The 24,829-nt window shown below is 31.4% G+C and overlaps 1 protein-coding gene across 2 annotated transcripts; it reads right to left on the bottom strand.

The window, feature by feature from the left end:
* Nucleotides 1–942: 942 nt before the first annotated feature.
* On the bottom strand, nucleotides 943–24,131 carry LOC139523523 (uncharacterized). 2 transcript variants are annotated; one of them, XM_071317591.1, is made up of 6 exons: nucleotides 24,050–24,131; nucleotides 22,834–22,941; nucleotides 21,671–21,832; nucleotides 16,538–16,603; nucleotides 10,653–10,718; nucleotides 943–4,033 (listed from the first exon to the last, which is right to left on the bottom strand). In XM_071317591.1, the coding sequence occupies exons 2-6, from the start codon at nucleotides 22,892–22,894 to the stop codon at nucleotides 1,878–1,880; spliced, it is 2,511 nt and encodes an 836-aa protein (XP_071173692.1). In that variant the 5' UTR covers nucleotides 22,895–22,941; nucleotides 24,050–24,131; the 3' UTR covers nucleotides 943–1,877. The 2 variants fall into 2 exon arrangements, with proteins under 2 accessions (XP_071173692.1, XP_071173693.1); XM_071317592.1 differs by having other exon boundaries at nucleotides 22,834–22,975; nucleotides 24,050–24,118.
* Between the last annotated feature and the right edge of the window lie 698 nt (nucleotides 24,132–24,829).

The following is a 24,829-nucleotide window of genomic DNA, read 5'->3' as shown; positions in this document are numbered from 1 at the left end:
GGCAGATGATCATTCCATAGTTTCTATGACAGTTCGCATTATCGAAAAGATATACCATAGCTCTAACAATCCTAATCTTTCAACGACTCTCCGTAGACAAAAAGAGGACTACTGGATTAGACAATTGGGAACTGCGACACCTTATGGTTGCAATGACAAAATTGATGGTATAGGTATTCTATCTAGTCCTTCGTGTAACTCGGTGAATGGGATGAATATGTTCAACTCGACTCCTCGACGTAGACACAGTCATGGTCATCGTCATTATACATCAGCTTCTCTGCATGATGTCTCTATTAATGACTTGCTGCCATTTATACAAAAGCCGTTAGGTATTCATCACATTCGCACGAAACTTTATTCATTACCCCTTTCAAAACGTCATTCTCTGTTCAATTTATGTTTGGAATCCACTGTTACAAACCCTCATTCAAACCAATACAAACTTGAAGCTAAAGTAATCTATTGACTGCTATGTTCCAAATAATTTACAGGATACAACCTATACAATGAATGATATACACTCATCATTATTATAGGAGTGATGTCCTATTTTATGACGAAAATTCACATGTGTTGATTGTCAAATTATTTAGAACTCATGGGGTCGCTATCAGATGCGAAAAAAATATAACAAAAAATAACCCAAACAAACATAAAGTAAAAGCAAAAAACTGTTCAGTTCGAAAAGAGATTCTCAGTCTGATCGATGATTGGGCTTATATGGAAAATAACATGCAAAGATCTATGAGTATCAAGCTGGGTATAAATGGTACACACCTTTGATTCATCTTATTTGTGTATTATCAAACTCTGCTTTTTTCTTAATTCATTTGATTATAGCTATTCGATATCGTCCTTGATTTTCGAAACATTTTTGTCAGTTTATAACGTATCAAATACACTTTGTAATATGGACGTTATTAAGAATCAAGCCGGTTAAAACATGAACAAAACGCCTTTATTTTGAAACATCAAATATATTACAAAAACATTACGATAAGTCATTTTATAATAACAAAAAATACATATAGAACTACAACCACAATTTCTATTTAAAAACAAAACGCTTAGTATTAACGAAGTACCCAATACCATTTCTTTAATGAGCACGATTTTCTGACAGAATGTAAATGATAAAATAATAAATAAAATTCATTGGATAAGTTATAAAGATAAGTTAATCAATATCAACCAGCCATGCTTGTTACTTCAAACTAAAATTTGTACAATAGAGTTTAATCACAGAAATATACAAACATGTAACTGGTATTAAATTTGTCTACATATGATCAAAATTTATAGTTGTCTTGAAAGTTAAGAAAAAAATCCTTTATTTTAACGCATGAAAAACAAAAGAAGATTAGAAATACAAAACAATATGGTATATAACATAAATCATAATAAGTGGCAGGACAACATAAGTTAACATAACAACAATGTGTCACCACTAGGCCCTCAAAAATAAGAATATCCTTTCTCAAGCTATAAAATGAAAATATATGACAAAAGGTAAAACACTTAAAAAACATCGGTCTGATTTATGTCCAAAATAACAAACGATAACCACCTTATGTCAGTCTCCTTTTAACTTTGGACAGGCACATACGAAATGTGACGGGGTTAATGATGTTTATGGGCGCCTATTTTAACCAATTTGTGGTTGTGATGTGTTAAGGGGTAGCTTGTTTTACAGTAGGAAACCAATCTTCAAAAATGTATTTTATTAATTGTTTTTCGACAAACCTTTTGACATTGCACAAAGAGGTTAATTAAACTGTTTTAAAAAGAAGATGAATATACCATAGACAATTGAATTTGTGGTTATAATTATATTTTCGCTTCTCAACATGAACAGGTCTGTTTTACATTTCAAACTATTTTAGTGGAACACAACTACAGCCAGTAGTTCCACAGTACTTATCCATCTCGGGGGCCTGTATTTTAATCAGATTTATAACTTGTTCACTCGATAAGTGAAACATGTTAGCAATTAAAGATGGACATGGGCAGAATTTGTAGTTTTTGCATGTATTCAATGTGCTTTTGATTTGCAAAGACATACCTCTTAAAATTCCTGCATCGGTTTTTTGTTTTTGGAAGTAATTGTCGTCTACCTTCCCACAATCTGGCCTAAATGGGGCAAGACTTATAAAATCATACTCTTTTTTAGATGGAAATTCTGTTGCTATTGTACATATGACGTCTTTGTCGGTAAGTTTTTCACCATATGTAGATATTTCAGGATTATCCTCAGCGAAATAAGCATCTTTTACAGATTCTGTCAAATCTGTTAAGGTTACTGTCGATTTATTGCTCTTTAGTTTTCTGATAACAATAACTTTCATTATGTTTTCATTTCGACGTTTACTTGCAAGAAGTTCATTTTGTCTATAAACCTTGATAGATAGATCACATGATGGTCGAAAAATATCGAGAGGAAAGAAGTCATAAGTCATAAGGTCGGAACGTAGAAGAGATACTGTACACATTAAATCTTTTTTGGTCAGCTTTTTGCCAAAATTTTTCACTGTATCTGAACTCATAAATTTTAATATATCTGTGATTGACTTAAACATATAATCCACGGTATTGCCTTTATCCGTCATTGTTATGACCGTTTTATACATAACTTTCCTAGCACGCATTTCGTCAACAACCCTTATTATATCATTGTCTATATCTTTTAAGAAACCAATTACCCTTTCTTGTGCCGATTGAGTATTTATACGGTTTAAAGATTGAAATTGTATGGAGAAAATAGGATTGTCGGTATCTATTGGGAGTTTTGATATTCCTAAAACTGTATTGAATTTAGTATAATTTCCGGCATTGTTCATTAGTGTTCTGAAAACTAATGTGGAGCTTTTAAAGACAGATATAACACCAGTCCAACTTTTTAAAAGTGCTACTTTCTCTTTTTTAACTTTATTTAACTCTTTAAGGAATTTTGTATGATGTTTTTCATAGTTTATTCGGGCATTTTTTACTTTTTCGGCAGTTTTCCTCCATTGAACTGCACTAGTAACCTGTGATACAATATCTGCAATGGCTCCTATAACCCCCATAACTTTCTCGGATGGCTTCAACTTATATTTTTTAATGTAGGATCCGAGAGATGTTTTTAATTTTGTTAAGTCAGTCAAAGTAGATTTGAAATTTGAAAGCTTAGTTTTAAAGGCGGCAAATTTCACGCGTAGATTTTTCTTTAAAGATTTCCTGCGAAGGGGGTTTACAATATTCTTTACAGTTGTAGAAATACTTTTAAACTTTTGTTTAAGTTCTTGAATAGGACCTGTTATCATTTTTTTAAATGTTTTTCCTATTGTTATGGTTTGCTGCCAGGCTTTGGATCCTAGTTTCTTAATTTGTTGGCCAAATTTCTTCAGGGTCATCAACTTTACGGTTTTCCTAAAATTTTTGAGTGATTTAGAAATTCCTTTGAGTGGTTTAAGCAGTTTTGACGAAAGCTTAAACTTGCCCTTAGTTTTAGGTTTTGATGTTACGTCAGCGTCTTCATTGAACAAGTTTTGTATTACAGACCCTTGAAAATTGCCTTCAGCATCAAGAACCTGAGTATAAGCTTTCGAGAAAGAATTTATAAATCTACTGACGGCTGCTTCTACCAAATATTGAACAAGTAAACCTATCAATTGGTTATGCTTTTCATTCTTAAGCATAGTGCGAATATCAGAAAGTCGATACTCAAGACGTCCTATAACACTATCTAAATATTCCTGTGATGTATAATTTTTCGAAGCTTCGAACATTTCATAAAGCTTCGGAAAATTTGTTTCAAGGCTTTCTGACAACCTCAATTCAAGATCCTGCAAGGTATGCATGTTTCGAAGAGTGTCATTAATATAATAGGATATGTATGCGTTGTTCGTATTTGATGTAGCAAGGTTAAGGTACTCTTTCTTATTTTCAAGATACAATTTGTCATATTCAGATCTCATAGAAACTAATCGTCTTTCGATGTGTTCCATTTTTACTTTATCTCTACAAATACTTGGATAGTAAGCACAACCCTCTGAAAATAAAATTGGATATACATTTTAACAGATAAATAAATCACTGTCATGCACGCAAGAGCTTTGAATAAATTAAGAATGTTAGGTATGGTAAAATATATAGCTGTATGACATCCCTTGGTTGATATATAGAAGTAGATTATGTCATGGTCATTATGATAGTCTTCATTACAAACCATAATAGTTAAAATGAAAAAAAGGTATATTTGCTTAAATATGTACCCAATAGTTTTGTTTTGTGTTTTTGGGATGTTTTTTCATTGATTTACTTCCCACATTTTTTAAAATGAAAATGTTCAGTTCTATGTTGATGATCATTAACACATATTATTAACCTTCGAACTCAGGGTTAACAATAAACTGATACAGAAGTTGGAGTTCTTTAACCACTTGCCTAATGATGTCACCGACAATTATTATCATGATGATTCGTTACAGAAAGCAACTCGACGAAACAAGTAACAAAAGGTCAACGTACACTTTCCAACAATAGACGGGTATCTAATACAACATTTCAAGTTAAAAAAAGTCACGAGTCTTTTATGGAGGTATGACAAACATTGAAGAGCATTTCAAACGAAATTAAGATTCTGAGGTATAGCCAGACCCAGACAAGCTTAAGGAATCAGAGCGAAATGATGTTTATTTCTGAATAAAATAAAGGTAATATATATTGCAGCAAATGCGTTAGTGTTCAGGTTCTATATGTATTATTAATTAGACATCAATTTTATGACTAATAATGGATGTGTGCATATCTGAATACTAAACTAAACTCAATCACCAGTGATTTGATCTAAATCGTGTTATCCTTTCTTATCATTGATTACTTTTGAACCTGAATTTAAGTTGACCATCGAATCTGACTTCTATGTAATCTGACTATACATTAACCTAAATATGAATAGTCATGGTAAAGCAAAACAAGAAATATATGGACACACATAAGACACCAATAACCCCACAACAAACTAAAGATTTGGAGAAACGAAACGCTCATAACATCGCGGAGGAAGTCAGTGTTGACCTAGTTTTATATTACAGGATTTTAATGGTTATGGTTGAGTGCTACCATATAGACACTCAAACATTAGATATTACAAAAGCGCAGTAAAGAAAAAAAAATGGAACGCAAGCCTAATTCATAATATATGGTAATTTCAAGTGTACTTAAACTTCAAAGCATTTCCCGATCAACAACTTCCACCTGTATGGTACTATTTTAAATGAGACAACTATCCAATAAAAACTAAAGGATGGGGAATTTAATATCAGAAGGGTGCCATTCGTCCTTCAACAATGAACAACATACAAAGCGCATAGTTCATTATGAATTGCCTCTGATAGAAAACCGTAATACATTGTTTCAAAAGAGCAGCAGGTAAGTTAATTTTAATCACTGGAAAAAAGATAAACCAGAGACATGAGACAGTGATGAAACAGCACAACAGAAAAACAAAGTCTTAAGGGGACTCGCGGGTCTAAATGAAATATATTATGTAATATAGGATTTCGCTATATTTTTCCATAAATGAACTTTATCTTATACTTAATAGAAAAATAAAGTAAAAAAATGGGGTCACCGTTCATTTACGTTCACTATCTGTCTACGAATAAAGCATACATTTTTGTTAATTACCTTTTTTTCTATTGAACTAATAGGAGAATATCGGTAATATCGAAATAAAAAAAGAATTAAGGTGGCTCGTGGGTACAAAAATTTCAGCCAAAAATTAAACCTTTATTTTTTCATTACAAATTTTATTTATTACACTGTAAGTTATTACTTTATGATATGGTACAAAAATCAACACAAAAAACGATTCGGTTTGGCCCCAGATGACTTTTAAAATGTTTATATCATTGAAAAAGCTCCAAATTATCTCCATTTGGTGCAAAAATGCCATTTTTTGGCATTAGATTTGAAATATCTTTTTTAACTCATCGGTGAGCTATATTTTTTTATTATTGTTTTCAAATAAACTGTACATAAACTAAATAATTGTAAAATTTAAGCGATTTCTACATTTTAAAAGTCACCTGGGGCCAACACGAATTGATTTTTTGGAATGATTTTTGTACCATATGATAAAGTAACAACTACTGAAAAAATTAATGAAAAATAAATGTTTAATATTTTTCTGAAAATCTTATACCCGCGAGCCTCCTTAAGCCTGGAAGAGCTTGACACATTCGATTCAAAACTCAGAATAAGATACAACTAACCAATACAATAATGGAGGACGAAGTCCCCCATTACAGTAGAAAAATCAATAATATTTTTTTTTTTAAAAATGGGAAAATTTCCCATCATTTTCTTTATACTAATGAACTCAAAATCGTTAACTTTTTTTTTGTCACCTTTTTTTTACTTCCCGCAATTGCACAGAAATCTACTCCTTTGTGTGGTCTCGTTTGTCGTGAGACTTTGAGTGAAATATATATGTATCAGTTCAGTAAAATATAGGAAGGAACACAATAACAATTTCTATTTTTAATTATTATTTGATATGAAAAAAATACGTTACCTGATGATAGTGTTTCTTTGTTTACATTGAATATGACGGCATAACTGAAATAACGTAACAACTAAAATCCTTAACAACAGAACCAAGATCGGAAACGTTTGAAGTTAAAATATGTTTAAATTAAAAAAATAAATAAATCATACAGTCATCGTCCGCTTTCATAGGTAATGTCTGCCTCATATTATACTATCGACGAGAGATATTGGAAACTAGGTCGTTGTCTAATAAGGAAAATAGACACATCGTTTAACATAATAAAGTAAAAACCATTTCTACCTACAACGCATTTTGTTAAGAGATGTATGAAAGAAAACACGAACTTTTGCAATGCTAACTTAAAAGTATAGAATTAATGTAGGACAATAAGTGTTAAAATAAATGAATAGCAATACATGTACAAATACCATTAATGGTAGCAATTTTTCTGTACCATATGAGCATTTCGACATTGAATGTCCCCCTTAGTGATGATCAGTAACCTTTACGTTGAACGATGAATATGGCGAAGTGGTCTTTTAATTCTTCCGGCAATCATAGTTTTGAGTGGTTTTATTCAAAATGGCCCTGTTATAATGCTCTTTTGGCTGTAACAACCATTGTTTTGAATTTGTAAAAGCTTGACATTTAAAAAAAAAATTGACTTATGAAAATAAGGAGATGCGGTATGATTGCTTTTAAGACAACTGGTTTTTAGTTAATACATTTTATACTATTTGTTTGGTTATGTATTGTTAAGTTGAATAACCAGGAGGTTTGATTAGTATTTAAATTGTCAAATCCCACATGACTTAACGTCTTCAAGGAAAGTTAGTTATAATGGTTTCAGATGGTTTCAGATGAGTTCAGCTGTATTCTCAAAACAATATTTAGTAACGTACACCAACAAAGTAATGAAACCCTACGGCTATTCTTTTCAGTGTCTTTATTATGATTTTCTGAAACGTTTTGCACCAAAAATATATTTGTTAATAACTTATCAACCGTCAATGAGTTACCCTTGTGCACATTACCTTCTTATATATGTTAACTTATCTTAGATAACTAGCTTAACATGTTATACTTCAGCGCGTTAGCATTACAGAAGAAATTAGTGACGCTCAAATAGAAAAAAATTAGGAAGGCCAAATAAATTACGGACTTGAAGATTATTTAGGATGCTTCGTCAATGACCATACACAAGTAAAATTAAAAACTAACTGTTCAGAAAACAATTGAAACTCTTTCCATCTGCAAAGATCCATTTTGATATGAACATGTTAAAACTAGGTTTAAAATGTAATTTTTACCATTAAAGGTGTAATACCACAAAATCATGGTACGTCACATTCGGTTGTATACAAAAATAGGTCGCAAAAAAGTGTTTCCTTGAATATGACAGTTTAGGTAATTAATTCTACATTTTATTGCAGTAAAATATTTCTGTGTCATAAACATATGTCTTGGGTATTTCAAAGCACCATTATTTTTTTTATTTGGGATTTCTATGAAATATTTTGTAATCTTGAGGTTACATGGTGACTAAACCTTGTACACATATAAAATAAGGGGAGATATTTGATTGGTTAACTTCCAGTGATGGTTATTTTCTTATATGCAATGAAATATTATGTGAATTTTTTTCTATAGTACTGGACAGGATAAAACTTTACTCAGACCAAGTATTTCTTTATTTGAAACAAAGATACATTCTACAGATTTTTTGAAAAGTGCAAATTTAACAAAGACTATTAGGGGAAAATCAATGGTGGTATTTCACCTAATTGACAGTTTTTGTACACTGATTAAAGAAAAAGTAAAATCACAAAAATACTGAACTTAGAGGAAAATCAATTCAGAAAGTCCATAATCACATGGAAAATCAAATAACAAAACGCATTAAAAGTGAATGGACAAGAACTGTCATATTGCTGACTTGGTACAGGCATTTTCAAATGTAGAAAATGGTGGATTAAACCTGGTTTTATAGCGCTAACCGTCTCACTATGATGACAGTCTCATCAAATTCCGTTATATTTACATTGATGCGTTAACTAAACAGACACAATAAATAAAATAGTCAAATATGGGTACATCAGTCATCATCGTATAACAATTTTAAAAGGAACAATTTAACAGAACACAAAAACATCTATCTACAAACGCATTCATTGATTTGTGTGTCTGACGTCAGAAAATTTTATACGTCACAAAGATTTGTCGTTCAATGTGCATACAAACAATTTTAGAATTTACACATATTGTTTCCATCAAAACCTTTTTTAAAGAAGGGAGATAATTTATAACTTCCGGTTTAAAAATGAAACTTCGGGTCTTATTTGATGTTTTACTTGACACGGATTCCAAAAATATATGGTTTTATATTCTTCTACATCAAATAGAACAAAAATTAGGTACTACCGGTTTACACAAGGTCACTTCCGGTTGGCGTTTACAAGGTCAAATGGCTTGCAACATAATGCAAAAAGTCCCATGGCTTTATACCTAAGAGGTAAAAGCAAAGGTCAAAATCTAGAATATCAAATTTACCAATGACCTCGAGCACAATTTTGAGATCATAAACCAAGGACCTCAAATCAAAAGACACTAGGTCCTTATAACTTATAGTTTACAAGTTAGAAATGCATATAACTTATATCAATTGCATAAGGGTGAATAACTGTCATATTGAGTGTCCGGATATCTTCGGTCCAAATGGTAATTCTAATCCTGAAGAATGAATTAGCAATTTGGTAAAATAAATGTGTCGTAATTTTTACAGCTGTAAAGGAGTAGTGGCCACAAGAAAAACAGTGTATGGGGAGATAACTCTTACAAGAAAAAGTGTTCGGTTAAGGTAGCACAATACAAAGATTTGTTCACTCCCAATCAGATAACTTTAAACTGATGTAATTCATTTCATCCTTTTTTATATTTTATAAATGAGGTACCAAAAGACTGAAGAAAGATTAATCTTTCAACTTGTGATAATTTCAATATGACATAATTATTACATAATCAACTGTTATGTAATTAGTTGCTATATTGTGATGACCACACTTGAATGTATTTAGCGTCTTTGTTCTTCATAGCATCCAAAAATATTATATAGATTCTTGCATAACACAGTTTGACCTCCAAAACTGTGTCTCAGATTTTTCCTTTAGTATTTCATTCTCTCATAAATCCTCAATGAAGTTTGAAACATCAATTTATAAGAGATCACTAAATTCAATTGGGTATAAAATCTGTTCTATTGAAGTTTTTGGAAATCTGAGACACAAAAATCTTTGTATTGTGCTACCTTAAACAAAGTTAGTTTCAAGGTCAGTTTCAAGATCAGTTCCAAGGTCAGTTTCAAGATCAGTTCCAAGGTCAGTTTCAAGATCAGTTCCAAGGTCAGTTTCAAGATCAGTTCCAAGGTCAGTTTCAAGATCAGTTCCAAGGTCAGTATCAACTGTTCGATACTATATAGCAAAAATCTAAGCGACATCTTGTAAAACAATAATACTGCACCAAAACAAATAGGCGGAAGAAATAAAAACAATAATCAGAACAAAAGCAAAAAGGTCTCTCCACCGTAAAATGGAAAGACCTAATTATATAGTGAATTTGATCATGTTTATAATTTACCGATATTTTCCACTAGCGGCAGATGACTCTAATTCAGTTTTAAGTTTTTAAGCACATTTATCATCAAGGTATCTGTTAGCGTTATCAAATGGTACACAAAAGAAGGGCGAAAGTTACGAGAGAGACATTTAAACTCATATGTCGAAAATAAACAGACAACGCCATAGATAAAAAAGAAAAACAAATACGAATAGACAAACAATATTAATAGTACACAAAACACAACATAGGTACAAACTGATGTTTGCAGAATTTTGTCATGAACGGATTTTATACAATACAGAAACAAATTGTATTGCTATATCACTAAATCTGACAAGCTATGGGTGATAAAATTTGTTTGGGGTAAACCATAGAACAATGCATGATATATTTACTATACCTATGAATATTACTTTGTATACACTCAGGATCAATGTATTTTGTAGCTTCAAATAATAAAAAATTCAGAAAATAGTAATTAGTAAAATCTTAAGCATACCTGTTAAAGCCTGTGTAAGAGTGAGGCCTAGGCCAGCTAGACGTATTGCAGATGTAACTCCTGTAACTGAAAATATAAAACATTCACTGATAAGTTTGATGCATTAAAGAAACACACCAAGCTGATATCGTTAAACGTATTTACGCAAATTACATAGTAAAATATAATTGTAAGTCGGAAGTATTCAACTTTTTAAGGACAAATTGCAATGTTTGTATGATTGTAGTTAAAAAGTTAAATGAGTTCTTATGTAAGTCAATTGGTTTCAATACATTTATATTTAACATCATAAAAAATGATCTATTAGTAACTTTTGGAAAATGTCATAATTATTTAACTTCGTACTTTGTAATGTCCCTATATTATACAAATACATGGTCCGAGACCACAATTGTCGTCCCTTGATTTTCGTTGTTCACAAATATAGTCCTTAGTGTGACAGTGGGTTACTTGCCATTAATTTTTATACCCCTTCCAAATTTATTTCTGCATGTTTAATGCCTCATATTGCAAGTAGGGGGGTGAAATTACACTGTGAAAAAATTTGGGTCCAGAATTTTAAAGAAAAGAAGTGATTTGGTCCAGGTGAAAAAGGTTGAAAAATAGCACTTCGGAAGCTGTGAAAAGATTTCAAGACGCCCTAAACATAAAATTGTCCATATTTTGAGTTAGAGGCGATGAAGTTTTCTATAATTTTGATATAATTTGTCCCAAAAGTAGTACAGCACACTGTAAAAGTTTCTTTGAGAAAGCGCAGGTGTTATTTTTTTTTATTTTCATTTATGTTCTAAAAGAAATGCACTACGAAATAATTGTGGTCTTTGACCACATGTTTAAAGGACTTTGAATTTCTTTATTAGACGAGGAAACTATTTAATACGAATGTTTTGTTGATTCTTAATCTCCTAAAAATTATTACCCCCCCCCCCCCCCCGCCTGAAAAAATAATTAAATAATATAAAGATATTGTGTTGGTTTTTTTTCCAAAATTATCATAGCTTGTACTTTGTAAATCTAACTGATATTCTACAAATATAGCCTTTGTATGAGGTCGATACAAGGATATATTGACCTGAAAGAAGTATATTGACTAAGGACGAAGTCCGAGGTCGATATACTTCTTTGGATCGATATATCCTGTACTGACCTCATACAAAGGCTATATTTGATGTATTATTAATTTCCGACCATACTTGTATCAAAATCGTCATTTGATTTTGTTGGAATGTTATAGATATCATATTGTCTCCTTATTAGTTGTTATTTCAATTGTTTTGTTTTGTTTGTCATCCTATGTATTTGAAGATTTTTTGTCTAATAATCGATCACAGTTATCATTTGTTTCAAAACGTTTAAGATCGTTTAACAATATCCTGAAATTCATTAGATGACGTCACAGAGTTTCTCGGTTTTTAGATATTTTAAAAGTAACCGTACAATATGCTTTTTGCTATTTGCCGTTTTCTCTCCACCTTCGAAAATATAGTTTCACATGTGACTATCCCTAAACAAATCAAATTTGTTAAAATATACGAACTTATAATATTGTTTAAGGATGTTTTAGATGAGGTTTTGAAATTTGTATCAAATGGTCAGACTCCTTGGTGTTTTTCCATATAATACAATGTAAAATATTTTGCCCCATAACACCCATTTATTTTTTCAGATAAGACTTAATAGCTCATGAAAGGTCATTTATCAAAATTTTAGAAGATTCTTGATTTTCTTTCTCTTCTTTTGAGACCCAAATAATACCAATGCAAATATAAGGTAAAAGTCCGAGTCAGCTTTTTCCCGCCATATTTTAAATCTCAAATATCTCCAAAAGGAGGTCTATGACCTATCAATATTTTTAGCTTATCTTTATCCTTAATTGATGCTCTACCAGCTTATAGTATCAATTTTAATATCTTAATTTCTTATTTTTTACTTAAACTCACCTAAGTACATCCTTAATATCAAATATACTTTTGGTGTAGCTCGGTACGTATACATCCCGTCACTATGTTATTATGCTATAGTCATTTTTTTTTTGTATTCTTGGCTTTTATTTGCTTGAGTGCTTTGTTTTCATGCCACTTTTTTCTTTTTGTTGACATATTTGTTTTATTTTAAGTGTTAAAGATTATAACACAATGTTGACTGCTGTACCCCTATTTTTGATATTTTCCCCTCTCTATTAGTTTTGTCCACACATTGTTGTCAATATTATGGATTTTCTTGCAATTGTCATACTAATGAGAGGTTTAAAACCAGATTGAATTCATCACTATTACCAAAACGAAATGCATGTGCAAAGTCAGGAAATATAACAGTTGTTACTCATTCATTTGATGTGTTCGAGCTTTTAATTTCGTCATTTCATAAGGGACTTTCCATTTTGAATTCCTTGGAGTTAGGTGTTTTCGTTAGTTTACTTTATACTAAGTAGCTAATTAGTGTACGCGGGGCTGCTTACTATATAATACTCTTGAAGAAACCAAATCTTAATCACTATAACACAATAAAGAATGTAACAAAGAAGCTCAAAATGGCACATAGACTAAGCATATTATATTAGCAAAAATTAAACACAAGATTACACAAATAATCGATAGTACAATAACGGGATGTATAAGTACATAGCCACGCCATATATGTATCAAAGAAACACCAAAAGATACAAGAACAAAAAAAAAGTTTTATAATAGCACAATAACGGAATTCACAAGTACAGAGGCACGTCATATGCATAAAAAAAACCAAATTGAACACAGACAAAGCACATTAGCAAAAACGAAAGACATGAATACGAGAATAATCTTAGAACAATAACACAATGCCGGGATGTAAAATAGCTCGCGTGTTGTTCAGTTAAGGTGGCACTGTATTATTTCCTCTCCCATAAGGGATAATAATAGCCCTTTTTGAATTTTCACCAGTTTCTAACACTACCAAAAATTCTACATTTACTTTACTATTCAGAAAGGAAATTGGTGGCGTATCATGGTCCGAAACCACAATTATTTCGAAGTGCATTTCTGTTAGAACATAAATGAAAATAAAAAAAAATTCCACCTGCGCTTCCTCAAAGAAACCTTTACAGTGTGTTGTACTACTTTTGGGACAAACTATATCAAAATTATAGAAAATTTCATCAGCTCTAACTCAAAATATGGACAATTTTATGTTTAGGGCGTCTTGAAATCTTTTGACAGCTTCCAAAGTGCTATTTTTAACCTTTTTTAGCTGAATCAAATCACTACTTTCCTTTAAAATTCTGGACCCAAATGTTTTACAGTGTAATTTCACCCCATTGTTGCAATTTGAGGCATTAAACATGCAGAAGTAAATTTGGAAGGGGTATAAAAATTAATGGCAAGTAACCCACTGTCAACACTAGGGACTATATTTGTTGTTATTTATATAACAACGAAAATCAAGGGACGACAATTTTAGTCTCGGACCTCATGACCGTTTACTTTTTGTTGCTATTTATGTCTTTTATCGTGCAGTGAATACAAAATTTAAAATATTTCTCAACAATTCATTTTCATCTGTATGTAAAATTATTTCTTGCTTTTCTACACCTGATTTATCCCTCAGTTTTGGAAAGTATGTTCAGTTAATACTGTAATTTTTGTCCAATCTCACTGTTCAGATACATTGACTTAGGTAGGGTACACAAAAGAGCAACCTAAATTCTTGAATGCAAATAATACCGTGCTACATTAAAAAAACTTTTTTTTGTGATAGTATATAGGACCTTAAATAATTTGACGTTTTATTTGGATTCTATGATTCGTTCAAATAAATTTTGTAACGCAGTTGGTCCGATGTTGTGAGTCTATTACCTTCTTTGAAGTTGGTTCATTTACTCGAAATGTTGGCCCTTATAATCTAAAACCTTAACTGCGATACTTAACCACGATGCATATATGAAAAATGTGACGAAAACAAATTTTGTTAAAATACCAAATTCTTTCAGTTAACAAAGGCATTCACTAAATGCGTCATTATTTGTCACAAATAAAGATTTATTTACCAGTTGCACCACCAATTGCTCACAAGAGTTTTCCTGGAATAGTCTTTATATTCAATCTGAATTTCAATTGGCGTGAATAAGCCTTACATACAAAATCATGAAAATATGTGAAGAAGAAGGTAACCTTGTGCTAGGAAAAAAATTAAATTGAAAATTCAACATCTTCTTATTCCATACTAATATATTTATAAATAAGAAGCAAATAAACAATTTTTCTTAAAATATAAATTAAGAAAAACGTACACAGAAGATCTACTCAAGCAATTAAATCTTACAAAGAAACACCTTCACAATGTTGTTTAATAGGAACAATTGGCTCTACTCCCAGAATTAATTAAAGCAATGCAACTTTACAATTTGTTATTTTTGTGCCTTTTGGTTAAAACTGTTTCCATTTGATGTTTAGCAAGTAATAAGCAGATCGATTTATTGATATTTGAAGGATTGTTTTGCATTGATAACTAACATATTCTATTGATAATCCAGTTTAAAAAGAGAAACATGGGATGTTGGAACGCTTTTATATTTTCTTATTGGTAGAAAAAACAAACGACAAAATCAAAATACATATATTTCATTTATGTTTTATTAATATGATTATATTAGTTGCACCTATGTTGTTTATGGGCGAACAGGTATGCTTAAAAGATACTTGATCGTGATTGCCTGATTCTGCTGAAATAACACTCAGTTTGTTTGTTTCATATTTCACGACAAGAAATTTTCAAAACACGCATAACGGCGTATACAAATGTCTGGGGTTTCATGTATTTTGTCTTAAGGGCTGCAGTTACAGTGGATATGTTGACGTTACTTATATCAATACTATTTTCGCGACGTCAAACCGACATATCGGAGAAAAATGCATTTTTCAACTGTTTTTTTTTATGATTTATAAAGGTTAAATTTGAAAACGAGTGCATATACCCATCTTTTTTTTAAGAAGGCATTAGATTGGATTACGCATGAAGTGTATATGTACCAATATAAATAAAAAAAAGACAACAATGATATTTTTTAGAATTTGAAAAATAAACAACCAAAAAATAATGTTGTTTTTCTAAAATGCTAACCTTTGTTAAAAATTCATTATTTCCAAAGAATTGTTATAAATATGCATTTATGTAAAGAAGAAGATTAACAAAAAATCTGCTTGTATTTATCTGTTGATATTACAATAAAAAAAGTTAGGTGTGTATATTCAAGGAAAGTAAAAAAAACAACCCAAAGTTTCAGATTTTAGAAAAACAACATCATTTTTTAAATGTTTTAATTTCGACCTCTTTTAATTTTATCTCTAAAAGTAGCACACGAAGATATAATTTTTTAACAAATTTTAATTGCCGTGGTGAAATTAGTTATCAAAGGTACCAAGAAAACAGTTTGTGCTAAATTTTCGTAAAAATTTCCTCAAGGGATTGAAACCGTATCGTATGCCTATAATAATAATTTGTATGAAGTAAACATTATGAGAATTTGATTAAATATCTTGGTATAGAAAAACATCGACTAAAGAAATTGCAATAATTTAACCAAAATTGTTAAGTTCTGTCAATCTCAATTCAAATGATAATATAAATAAGAAGATGTTATATAAGTGCCGATGAAACAATTTTTTTATCCAAGTCATAATGTGTAAAAAGTAAACAATTATAGGTCAAAGTACTGTTTTCAACACGGAGCCTTGGCTCAAACCGAAGAGATTACCCTATTGAGAGGTAACTAGATTTCATAACAAAACTCAACAGAAATCCGATTATTTGTGCTTATTAAACATGTTAAAATAATTCAATTGAATTTGCTGTAGAAACACCTTTGCGTTTTTTGTTTCTTTTTAAATCAGAAAAAACACGATACTTACAAATTACTGAACCCCATCCTCTTTTTTTGCGGCGATTCATAAGTTCCAGTTCGTATGAACCCAAATCTGTAAAGATAAAATTAATCAGTTAACAGAACATTATTGCTCTTAATACATACGTTTGTTGACTTTAAACGAGGAAGCTGTTTCGAACCCTTTCATGGTAAAGACTATAAAACAGAAATCAGTGAATGCAAAGTCCAAAAGGTTACAAGATCAACTACAAGTAACTTACAGAGCAAAAGACGAAGAAGTTAAAAGAAGTACTAGAAAAGATAAAAGACAATATCTGGAGGACCTAGCAAAAGAAGCAGAAAAGGCAGCCATTCTTGGAGAGTTGAGTACAGTTTACAAAATCACCAAACAAGTCTGAAGAACATCAAATGCACAGACAGCACATGTAAACGACAAAAATGGCAAAGCATTGAAAACGGAAAGGGAACAAGCAGAAAGGTGGGTCCAACATTTCAAAGAGGTATTAAACTGCCCTGAGCCTGATATCATAGCTACCCCTGAACCATCAGAAGATGATTTAAACATCAACACAGAACCACCAACTATAGAAGAAGTAAGAAATGCCATTAAATCATTGAAGACAGGAAGGCACCAGGCATTGATTCCATTCACGCAGAGATGTTAAAGACAGACTTAGATACATCATCCAAAGTACTCCACAATCTTTTCCTTGTCATCTGGAAAGAAGGGGACATTCCATCAGACTGGAGCAAAGGCCTGATTGTGAAATTACCAAAGAAAGGCAATCTACGCAACTGTGACAACTGGAGAGGGATTACATTACTTTCTGTCCCTAGTAAGGTATTTTGTAAAATTCTTTTAAAAAGAATTGATAAAATTGTGGATGAAAATCTTAGAGAAGAACAAGCTGGCTTTAGAAGAGGCTGAGGATGCATAGAGCAAATTTTCACTCTGAGGAACATCATTGAGCAATGCATTGAATGGAACACACCACTCTTCAATAATTTCATTGACTTCAGAAAGGTCTTTGACAGTATACGTAGAGAAACTCTTTGGAACATTGTGGAATAATATGGAATTCCACCAAAAAATTTGATGCTTATAAAAGCTTTCTACAACAGCTTTGAATACAGTGTCATCCTTGATAGCTCTATCTCAGACTCATTTGAAGTTAAATCTGGTGTAAGACAGGGATGTATTATGTCACCGATCCTATTTTTATTGGCCATTGACTGGATACAAAGAAATACAACATCAGACAAGAAAAGGGGTATCCAGTGGATCATGTTTAACCAGCTAGAAGACCTTGATTTTGCTGATGACATTGCCATATTATCAACAACAAGTGAACACCTCCAAGAGAAGACCAACATACTTAACAACTATGCAAAGCAAACTGGTCTGAATGTCTATGCCAAGAAGACAAAGGTAATGTCAATAAATACCAGAAATACAACACCAATAACAATCAATGATCTGCCAGTGGACAGTGTTGAAGATTTCACTTACCTTGGAAGCATCATAAGCAAAGTTAATGGAACAGGGCAGGATATAAAGGCAGACTATCTAAGGCATGTGCAACATTTGCACGACTTCATACAATCTGGAAGTCCAACCAACACAGTTTAAGGACCAAACTGCGAATTTACAACAACAATGTTAAATCTGTCCGACTGTATGGTTCAGAAACTTGGCGTTTTAGTTAGTGACCTTCAAAAAGTAGATGCATTCCATACAAGCTGCCTGAGAAAGATAAACAGAATATTCTGGCCAAATAAGATCAGCAACATATCATTTTGGAGAAATGTAATTCTTAGAGCATAACAGCAGACATTTAACCACTGAGAATGCCACAACACCGCACACCTAAAACAACTCTGTATTGGACACCACCAGGAGTAAAAAGACATCAAATTAGATTTAGAACGAAATTCATAACAGTGTGGTCGACAGTAAAACGTTTATTAGTAATTGTACTGAAAAGTTTACCTTTAACTTGTTTGTCGTGGACGATGATTTTATGCTCACTCAGTCTATCGGAGGCCTTCAAGTGGGGATTTAAATAATCATTTGTTACAAATTTTGATACATAAAATGAAACTTTCTTTTCACAAATCATTTAAGGAATTTATTTTAAATAATTGTTATACCATCACTTACAACAGTTTCACTTTTAAGAATATTAATGTCCAGAGCTGATATCAATAAATAATAATAATAAAAAAAAAGTTTATTCATGGTAAAAAAAAAAAAAAAACTTTTAAGTTAATAGGGACCCGCGTTATTTCAGAAAATATCTTATTGATTAAGAGAACAAAAACTTCTACGTTGTGATCATTTAAGAGTGGCCTTCTATTTATTCAATGCTAACCATGTGGGCTTTGTTTTTTTTATATGCCATAAATCGATTCGTTCATTCAGATATTTGTCAGTTTGCCTTGGCTCTTCAAGTCCAACACACAACTTCTCACGAAATTGGTATTTTTCTTACAAAAAATACATCCATGTGATGTATTCTTTTCATGGAGAATGAATGTTGCACCTTATTTTATTTGTTATCGTTTTTTTTGTGTGTATCATTGACGTATAAGACAACCTGAATCTTCTTTATTCAAATTTAAAACATACAAGATGGCAATTATGACACAAAATAACTAAATTAAACTTACAGCAGAAGAAAGATAATGAACATCGCTTTTATAGTCTTCTAAATATCGAAGACGCGTGGTCTTTTTAAAAATGATGTAAATTCATAAAGGAAACAATAAACAAAATAGTTCGAATATTTATATTGGAAAAAGTAACGGTGTGTAAATCATAACAATTATTTTATTTCAATGAAAATCGAACTGTTGAATTTTTTCCGCTGCGAGCAAATTTTTAATTTTGGTCGCATTTTGAAAATCAATAAATCTTGTATTCTTGTTGGAAGCTGCACTGTGTAGTTTATACCCGTTTTTTTTCAATGCCACACAAATCCAACACAGACAAAAAAAATGGTAGGTTCAAGAAATAATTGATGCAAACTATACTTTATTGTAGTTTTAACATGGGTAGGCATTATATTCGTGATTATTTTTGCCCGAGCGATATCTAAAAACTATTATAAAAAGTGTCCTAGTTCAGTGAAAATGTACGTCATACTTATTTCCTAAACAAATAAATAAACAAACATTAATTAACATACAACACTATCAAAGGCCAGAGACTCCTTACTTGTATGATTTTGTAAAAAAATGCATCTTTTTAAAACAGTCGAAAACAAAATTGTCTGTCCAATGGAAAAGTCGAAGCCCAAAAAAGATGAACAGTGCATTATAGAAACATAGAAGTTGGTTGCAAAAGTTGACGACAAGATATATTTTATAACTTGAGTATGGCCTAATACTATTAATCTGAAATAAATATATTTATAGCAATTCCCTTGATACGAAAGATCTACATGTTGCCTTGGGCTTTTTTTTTCTTTTCTTTTTTTGCTCTTTGGTTGGGTTTTTGTCTCAATGACAATTCAATTTTCATTCTTATCATAGATATAACTGCATGTTAAAATAAGAATATGAAGTGTGATAGACAATCAGACACATTCTTTCCAGGGACCAACAGGCGTTATCAAGCTATAGGTCCCCGTATGGCCTTCGACCATTAGCAAAATACACACTTTATAGAATGAAAGCTCCAAGAGGTCTTGGGATGAAAAAAACAAACATAAAAGATGAGCGAGAAAAAAAAATAGGGATACCGCATGGAAATTGGAAAATGGTCCGCAACATTAATTTAGTCAACTCACTTAGTTGAAATTAAAGACCTGGCGAATTTTAGCCTTTTGCAATGGATGTGATGTATGTTTAAAAAAAAATCATGGTTTGTTTGGACATTTTTATAAATCAAGTCTTGTTTTTAAATTATTTGCAAGTAAGTTTTAAGTCATGAACAAATAATCACTCACAGAAAGACGTCAAATCCATCAACAAAAGAAAAAAATTAATAGACGACCGACAACGCACAGAATATCATGTATGTGTTCCGGACTATATGAGTATTTGGACCATACGCATATATCATGACCATAAGGGTATACTAATATGGTCCAACCATACACGTATGGTCCAAATACTCATAAGGTCCGGAACATATTTTATTTGCGATCACAAATGCACGAAGACGTCCATTTCTATGTAAATTGGGTCGATTTTTTATATAGATAAGATGAATGCGTTTCTGTTGCCAAGTGTTTTTCACAAGTATAGTAGCAGTATAGCAGAACGGTTTAAGTTTCCTATATACACCAAATGATACATTTTGCCAATACAATAACGTAAATGCATGCAAATTTCACAAGGTTTAATCCAAATAGCTTTCTTACTATCCAATAACTTTCAAGTACGAAAAAGACAGGGCAGAAGTATATTTTGTCTTTATGTTTCGTATTTGCACAACTTTTGAAAGTGGATTATGCATTCGTTCTAAAATAAAATTAGACCAGATAAAAGTTAAAAGATTACATAACTCGACAATCGCAATTGTTAAATCCGAAAAAGATAATCAATCAATACATGCATTCAGTAAGTCATTCTTTTTTCTGAAAGAACATGGCTTTGCGATATCTTATTATGAAAATTGATTGTCGAAACATAACAAAAACACAAGTAAAGGACGTTTAATTAATCAATATAAATCAAAACACAAATTCCTGATTAGTATTTCGAATTATTTTATATAGGCGTTGAGAACCTTTGGTGACCCCACGGTTTAAATGTTTATATTAAGGACGTCGTGAGCAATGGGCGTTATAGACGAACGTTCACCTAATCTGTCCAAGTCAATGGGATATTAAAGTGCGCCAATCAATGTCCATAGCCACACTGTTATGAATTCGATACTATTAGTATAGGTTATTTGAACTCTTTGGAGATAGCAATAAGCTAGAAAAATGTAAATATATTGGAGAATAATGATTAAACATGTGAAATTGAATTGCGCAACAACAATATTATTTTGATGATCTTATATTGGTTCCCTAATTGACAGCAATAAATGATAATCAATGAAATATAAAAAAAAGAAAATATCATTGTTGTCAATATTACAGATTATATGCATGTTCTTTATCGCGTTGAACCTGTTATACATTCGTTATTATTATTCGATACTTACCGGAGGTGAGAGGTGCATGTCCTCCAAAACTTTGTAACGCTCGTGTATCTCTAGAGTCAAGATTCTCGGTTGTAACTTTTTGCAGTGCATTTTCCCCATCTCTAACGCGTACTGAATTTTCATCTGTATCTGTAACGTCTCTAAAGCTGAATGTTTTCGTAACTGTAACAATAATTTTCTATTTTGTACATTAGCAAGCATTAAAAATTGAGATGGAATTACCTAAGTAAATTGTGTTGCTAGTTAAGACTATATTTCATTTATACCATTTATTCATTAAAACTTCGTAAATACAATCTGCGCTACAATGATAATGTATCGGACAGCATTTTATACATGTTTAAATCTAACGTAAATTTTTTCTTATACTCATCATCAAAGAACATTGATATTTCATTGTTAGGCTTTGAGGGTTCCCTCTTGTCATATAAAGACTTATTATTGGGCTTTTAAAAAAGAACAACAAAAAAACCCCGATATTGAATTTCTCGACATTTGGATAATTATCCCCTGTGAACCTCAGAAAGAAGTACTCAACTATACCTAGAAATAATAAAAAAAAAAACTCTATGCAGTGCTATTGGGTATGGTTCTAGTACTGGTATAAATGAAATGAACCTAACCATTTGTACCTTTTTGTAGACTTTTTGTATGAGCGTCACTGATGAGTCTTATGTAGACGAAACGCGCGTCTGGCGTACTAAATTATAGTCCTTATACCTTTGATAACTATTTACACCACTGGGTCGATGCCACTGCTGGTGGACGTTTCGTTCCCGAGGGTATCACCAGCCCAGTAGTCAATACTTCGGTGTTGACATGAATATCAATAATGTTGTCATTTTTATACATTTTCTGTGTACAAAACTTTGAATTAATAAAAAAAAAAACTAAGGATTTTCTTAACCAAGGCATAGATTACCTTAGTCGTATTTGGCACAATTTTTTGGAATTTTGGATCCCCAACTTCAACTTGTACTTGTTTGGCTTTCTAAATTTTGATATGAGCGTCACTGATGAGCCTTATGTAAACGAAACGCGCGTCTGGCGTACTAAATTATAATCCTGGTACCTTTGATAACTACGAAAATAAATTTTATGCATGTAAGAAAGGAAAAAAACAAAACTAAAAAAAACTTGAATCGATATTAAAAAAATCTTACCAAGACTTGATGTCAGTACCACGTTTACAATCAGAAACGTATAAATCAACATTATGTCCATTCAGTCAGTATTCAGTGCTAAACAATTGACAACTTCTGTGTTTCTGTCTGAGAATATGAACACACATATTAAATTCCCCGACTAGAAGGAAAACAAGTTCAAAATGAAACACGAGAAAAGGAGGAAAAGAAGATTACTTTAACATTTTTAAACCTTTTCTTTTTCTGTAATATGCACAGTTACAAAATTTGTGTGAAACTTTATCTCTACACGACGAAGTTTTTTCCAACGGGATATCACATATTTTACATTATTTTTTACGATAATGATTTATAAACTCGTAAATTCAGAAATCTTCCATATTAAGTTATTCATGTAGAAAAAAATTATGCAATAAAGATATTGTTACGTTGGGAAAAAAATGGAAAAAAAAATCGTTTAAGTATTTAATTTAGCTTTTTTGGTAAGAACTTTGAATATTATCTATATCGGATTTAGTTTGATAGTTTTATACACAACTAAAAATGTATTCAGACCAATTTATGAAGACCAATGGTCTTATATCCGAATGATCACTTAATTTTGGAATTGTACAAAGTCCTGTCATTCGACTCCTTACGAATCTTGTAGAGCTAGAAATAGCGTTTCAGATGCGCAAAACTAATATAGGGGTTCTTCTTAATAGGACAAATGTTATTGGATAAAAACAAGAATGTATACATTATGTATCTCCTTAGTGTATTTCTATGTTATTTTCCTCGTAAATGCTCAAAAGTATTTTCTTTGAAAGGCATGCATGTTAAAATATACAAACGTTAGAAGTTGTACGATCAGAAGGGGACTAAATCAAAATGATTTTTAACGTTGCCTGGTGTAATTGGAACATTATTTTTCATTACTTTTTAAATTTAAAAACGGAAACTATATGGGAACTTTAGAAACAGCTATACAACATATGTGTATCAAAACAATTACTTCTAAGCTGACGATAAAATCATGGAACCAACAGTTCATCAGCAGTAATTTTGACGAAGTGCTAGTAAATAAGTATTACACTATGAATTTTGTGAATCTGAACTGCTTTTCTTGATTCATCTTAATTAGCATGACCAGAAACGATTAATTTCAAACATAACAGTGTATGTCAAATGATAATTTGCCATAACTTAAATAATAAAAAAGTTATTCATGTAACATGAAGTGAAAGCTACTTACAATAGTTGTGTTCTTTATTTTAATTCACTTTGTGAACTTGTTAAGGAATGGTAAAATATTGACTTAAATGTAATTTCAGTTGTAATGGTTTAATATTTAATTTCAAAGGGCATTCAACAACTGTTGCTCAACAAAGTGAGAAATAGCGTGCAGTATTATGAAACGAATACACCAGCAATCGATACCCATCGTTGAAAGCAATATGTCAAATACAGGAGAAATGGCATTCAATATTGGAAATAAAAAAAACCAACAACACTGGGTTCAGTTTGTGTATGCTTGTTAGCTAGTTTGCTAGGTTTTTTGTTTGTTTTGTTGTGTGTTTGTGTGTGTATGAGTATGTATAATTATATAAATGGAATAAGATAAAAGTTTTACATATTGATTTAATAAGACAATATTACCATCTGCTTGTACATTTATACCAAATTTATTGACTGAACATTTTCACAATACACTTCTTATGTTAAACCTTCGTACACATTATCATTTTTGTATCTATTTGTGTTTTTTCGTATTCCATAATTTGCAATACTCATTTTATTGTGCCCAAAAAAGTATTTGTACAACTTTGCCCCCCGCAGAGCTACAGAAAAACAGTACATTAACGGGTGTTACACGGACTCTTTTTAGACGATACACGGACTCTTTTTAGTTGTTACACGGACACTTTTATGAATAGAATCACTCGTGCATGATCAGTGAGGTCATAGGCACTTTAACTTTCAATTAGATTTGAACTTTTTGGTTCACCGACTTATTTCCTTTTTTTAGCTCACC

The sequence above is a fragment of the Mytilus edulis genome, chromosome 5 (assembly GCF_963676685.1).
Source record: "Mytilus edulis chromosome 5, xbMytEdul2.2, whole genome shotgun sequence".
NCBI lineage: Eukaryota > Metazoa > Mollusca > Bivalvia > Mytilida > Mytilidae > Mytilus > Mytilus edulis.
This window is presented reverse-complemented; position numbering and strand designations above follow the sequence as displayed.

Coding starts and splice junctions, on each gene's coding strand:
- LOC139523523 (XM_071317591.1), bottom strand. CDS start 22,894: ATGGACATAATGTTGATTTATACGTTTCTGATTGTAAACGTGGTACTG. Junction 10,719..16,537: donor AGGATGGGGTTCAGTAATTT/GTAAGTATCGTG, acceptor TTATATTTTCAG/TTACAGGAGTTACATCTGCA. Junction 4,034..10,652: donor TCTTACACAGGCTTTAACAG/GTATGCTTAAGA, acceptor TTTTATTTTCAG/AGGGTTGTGCTTACTATCCA.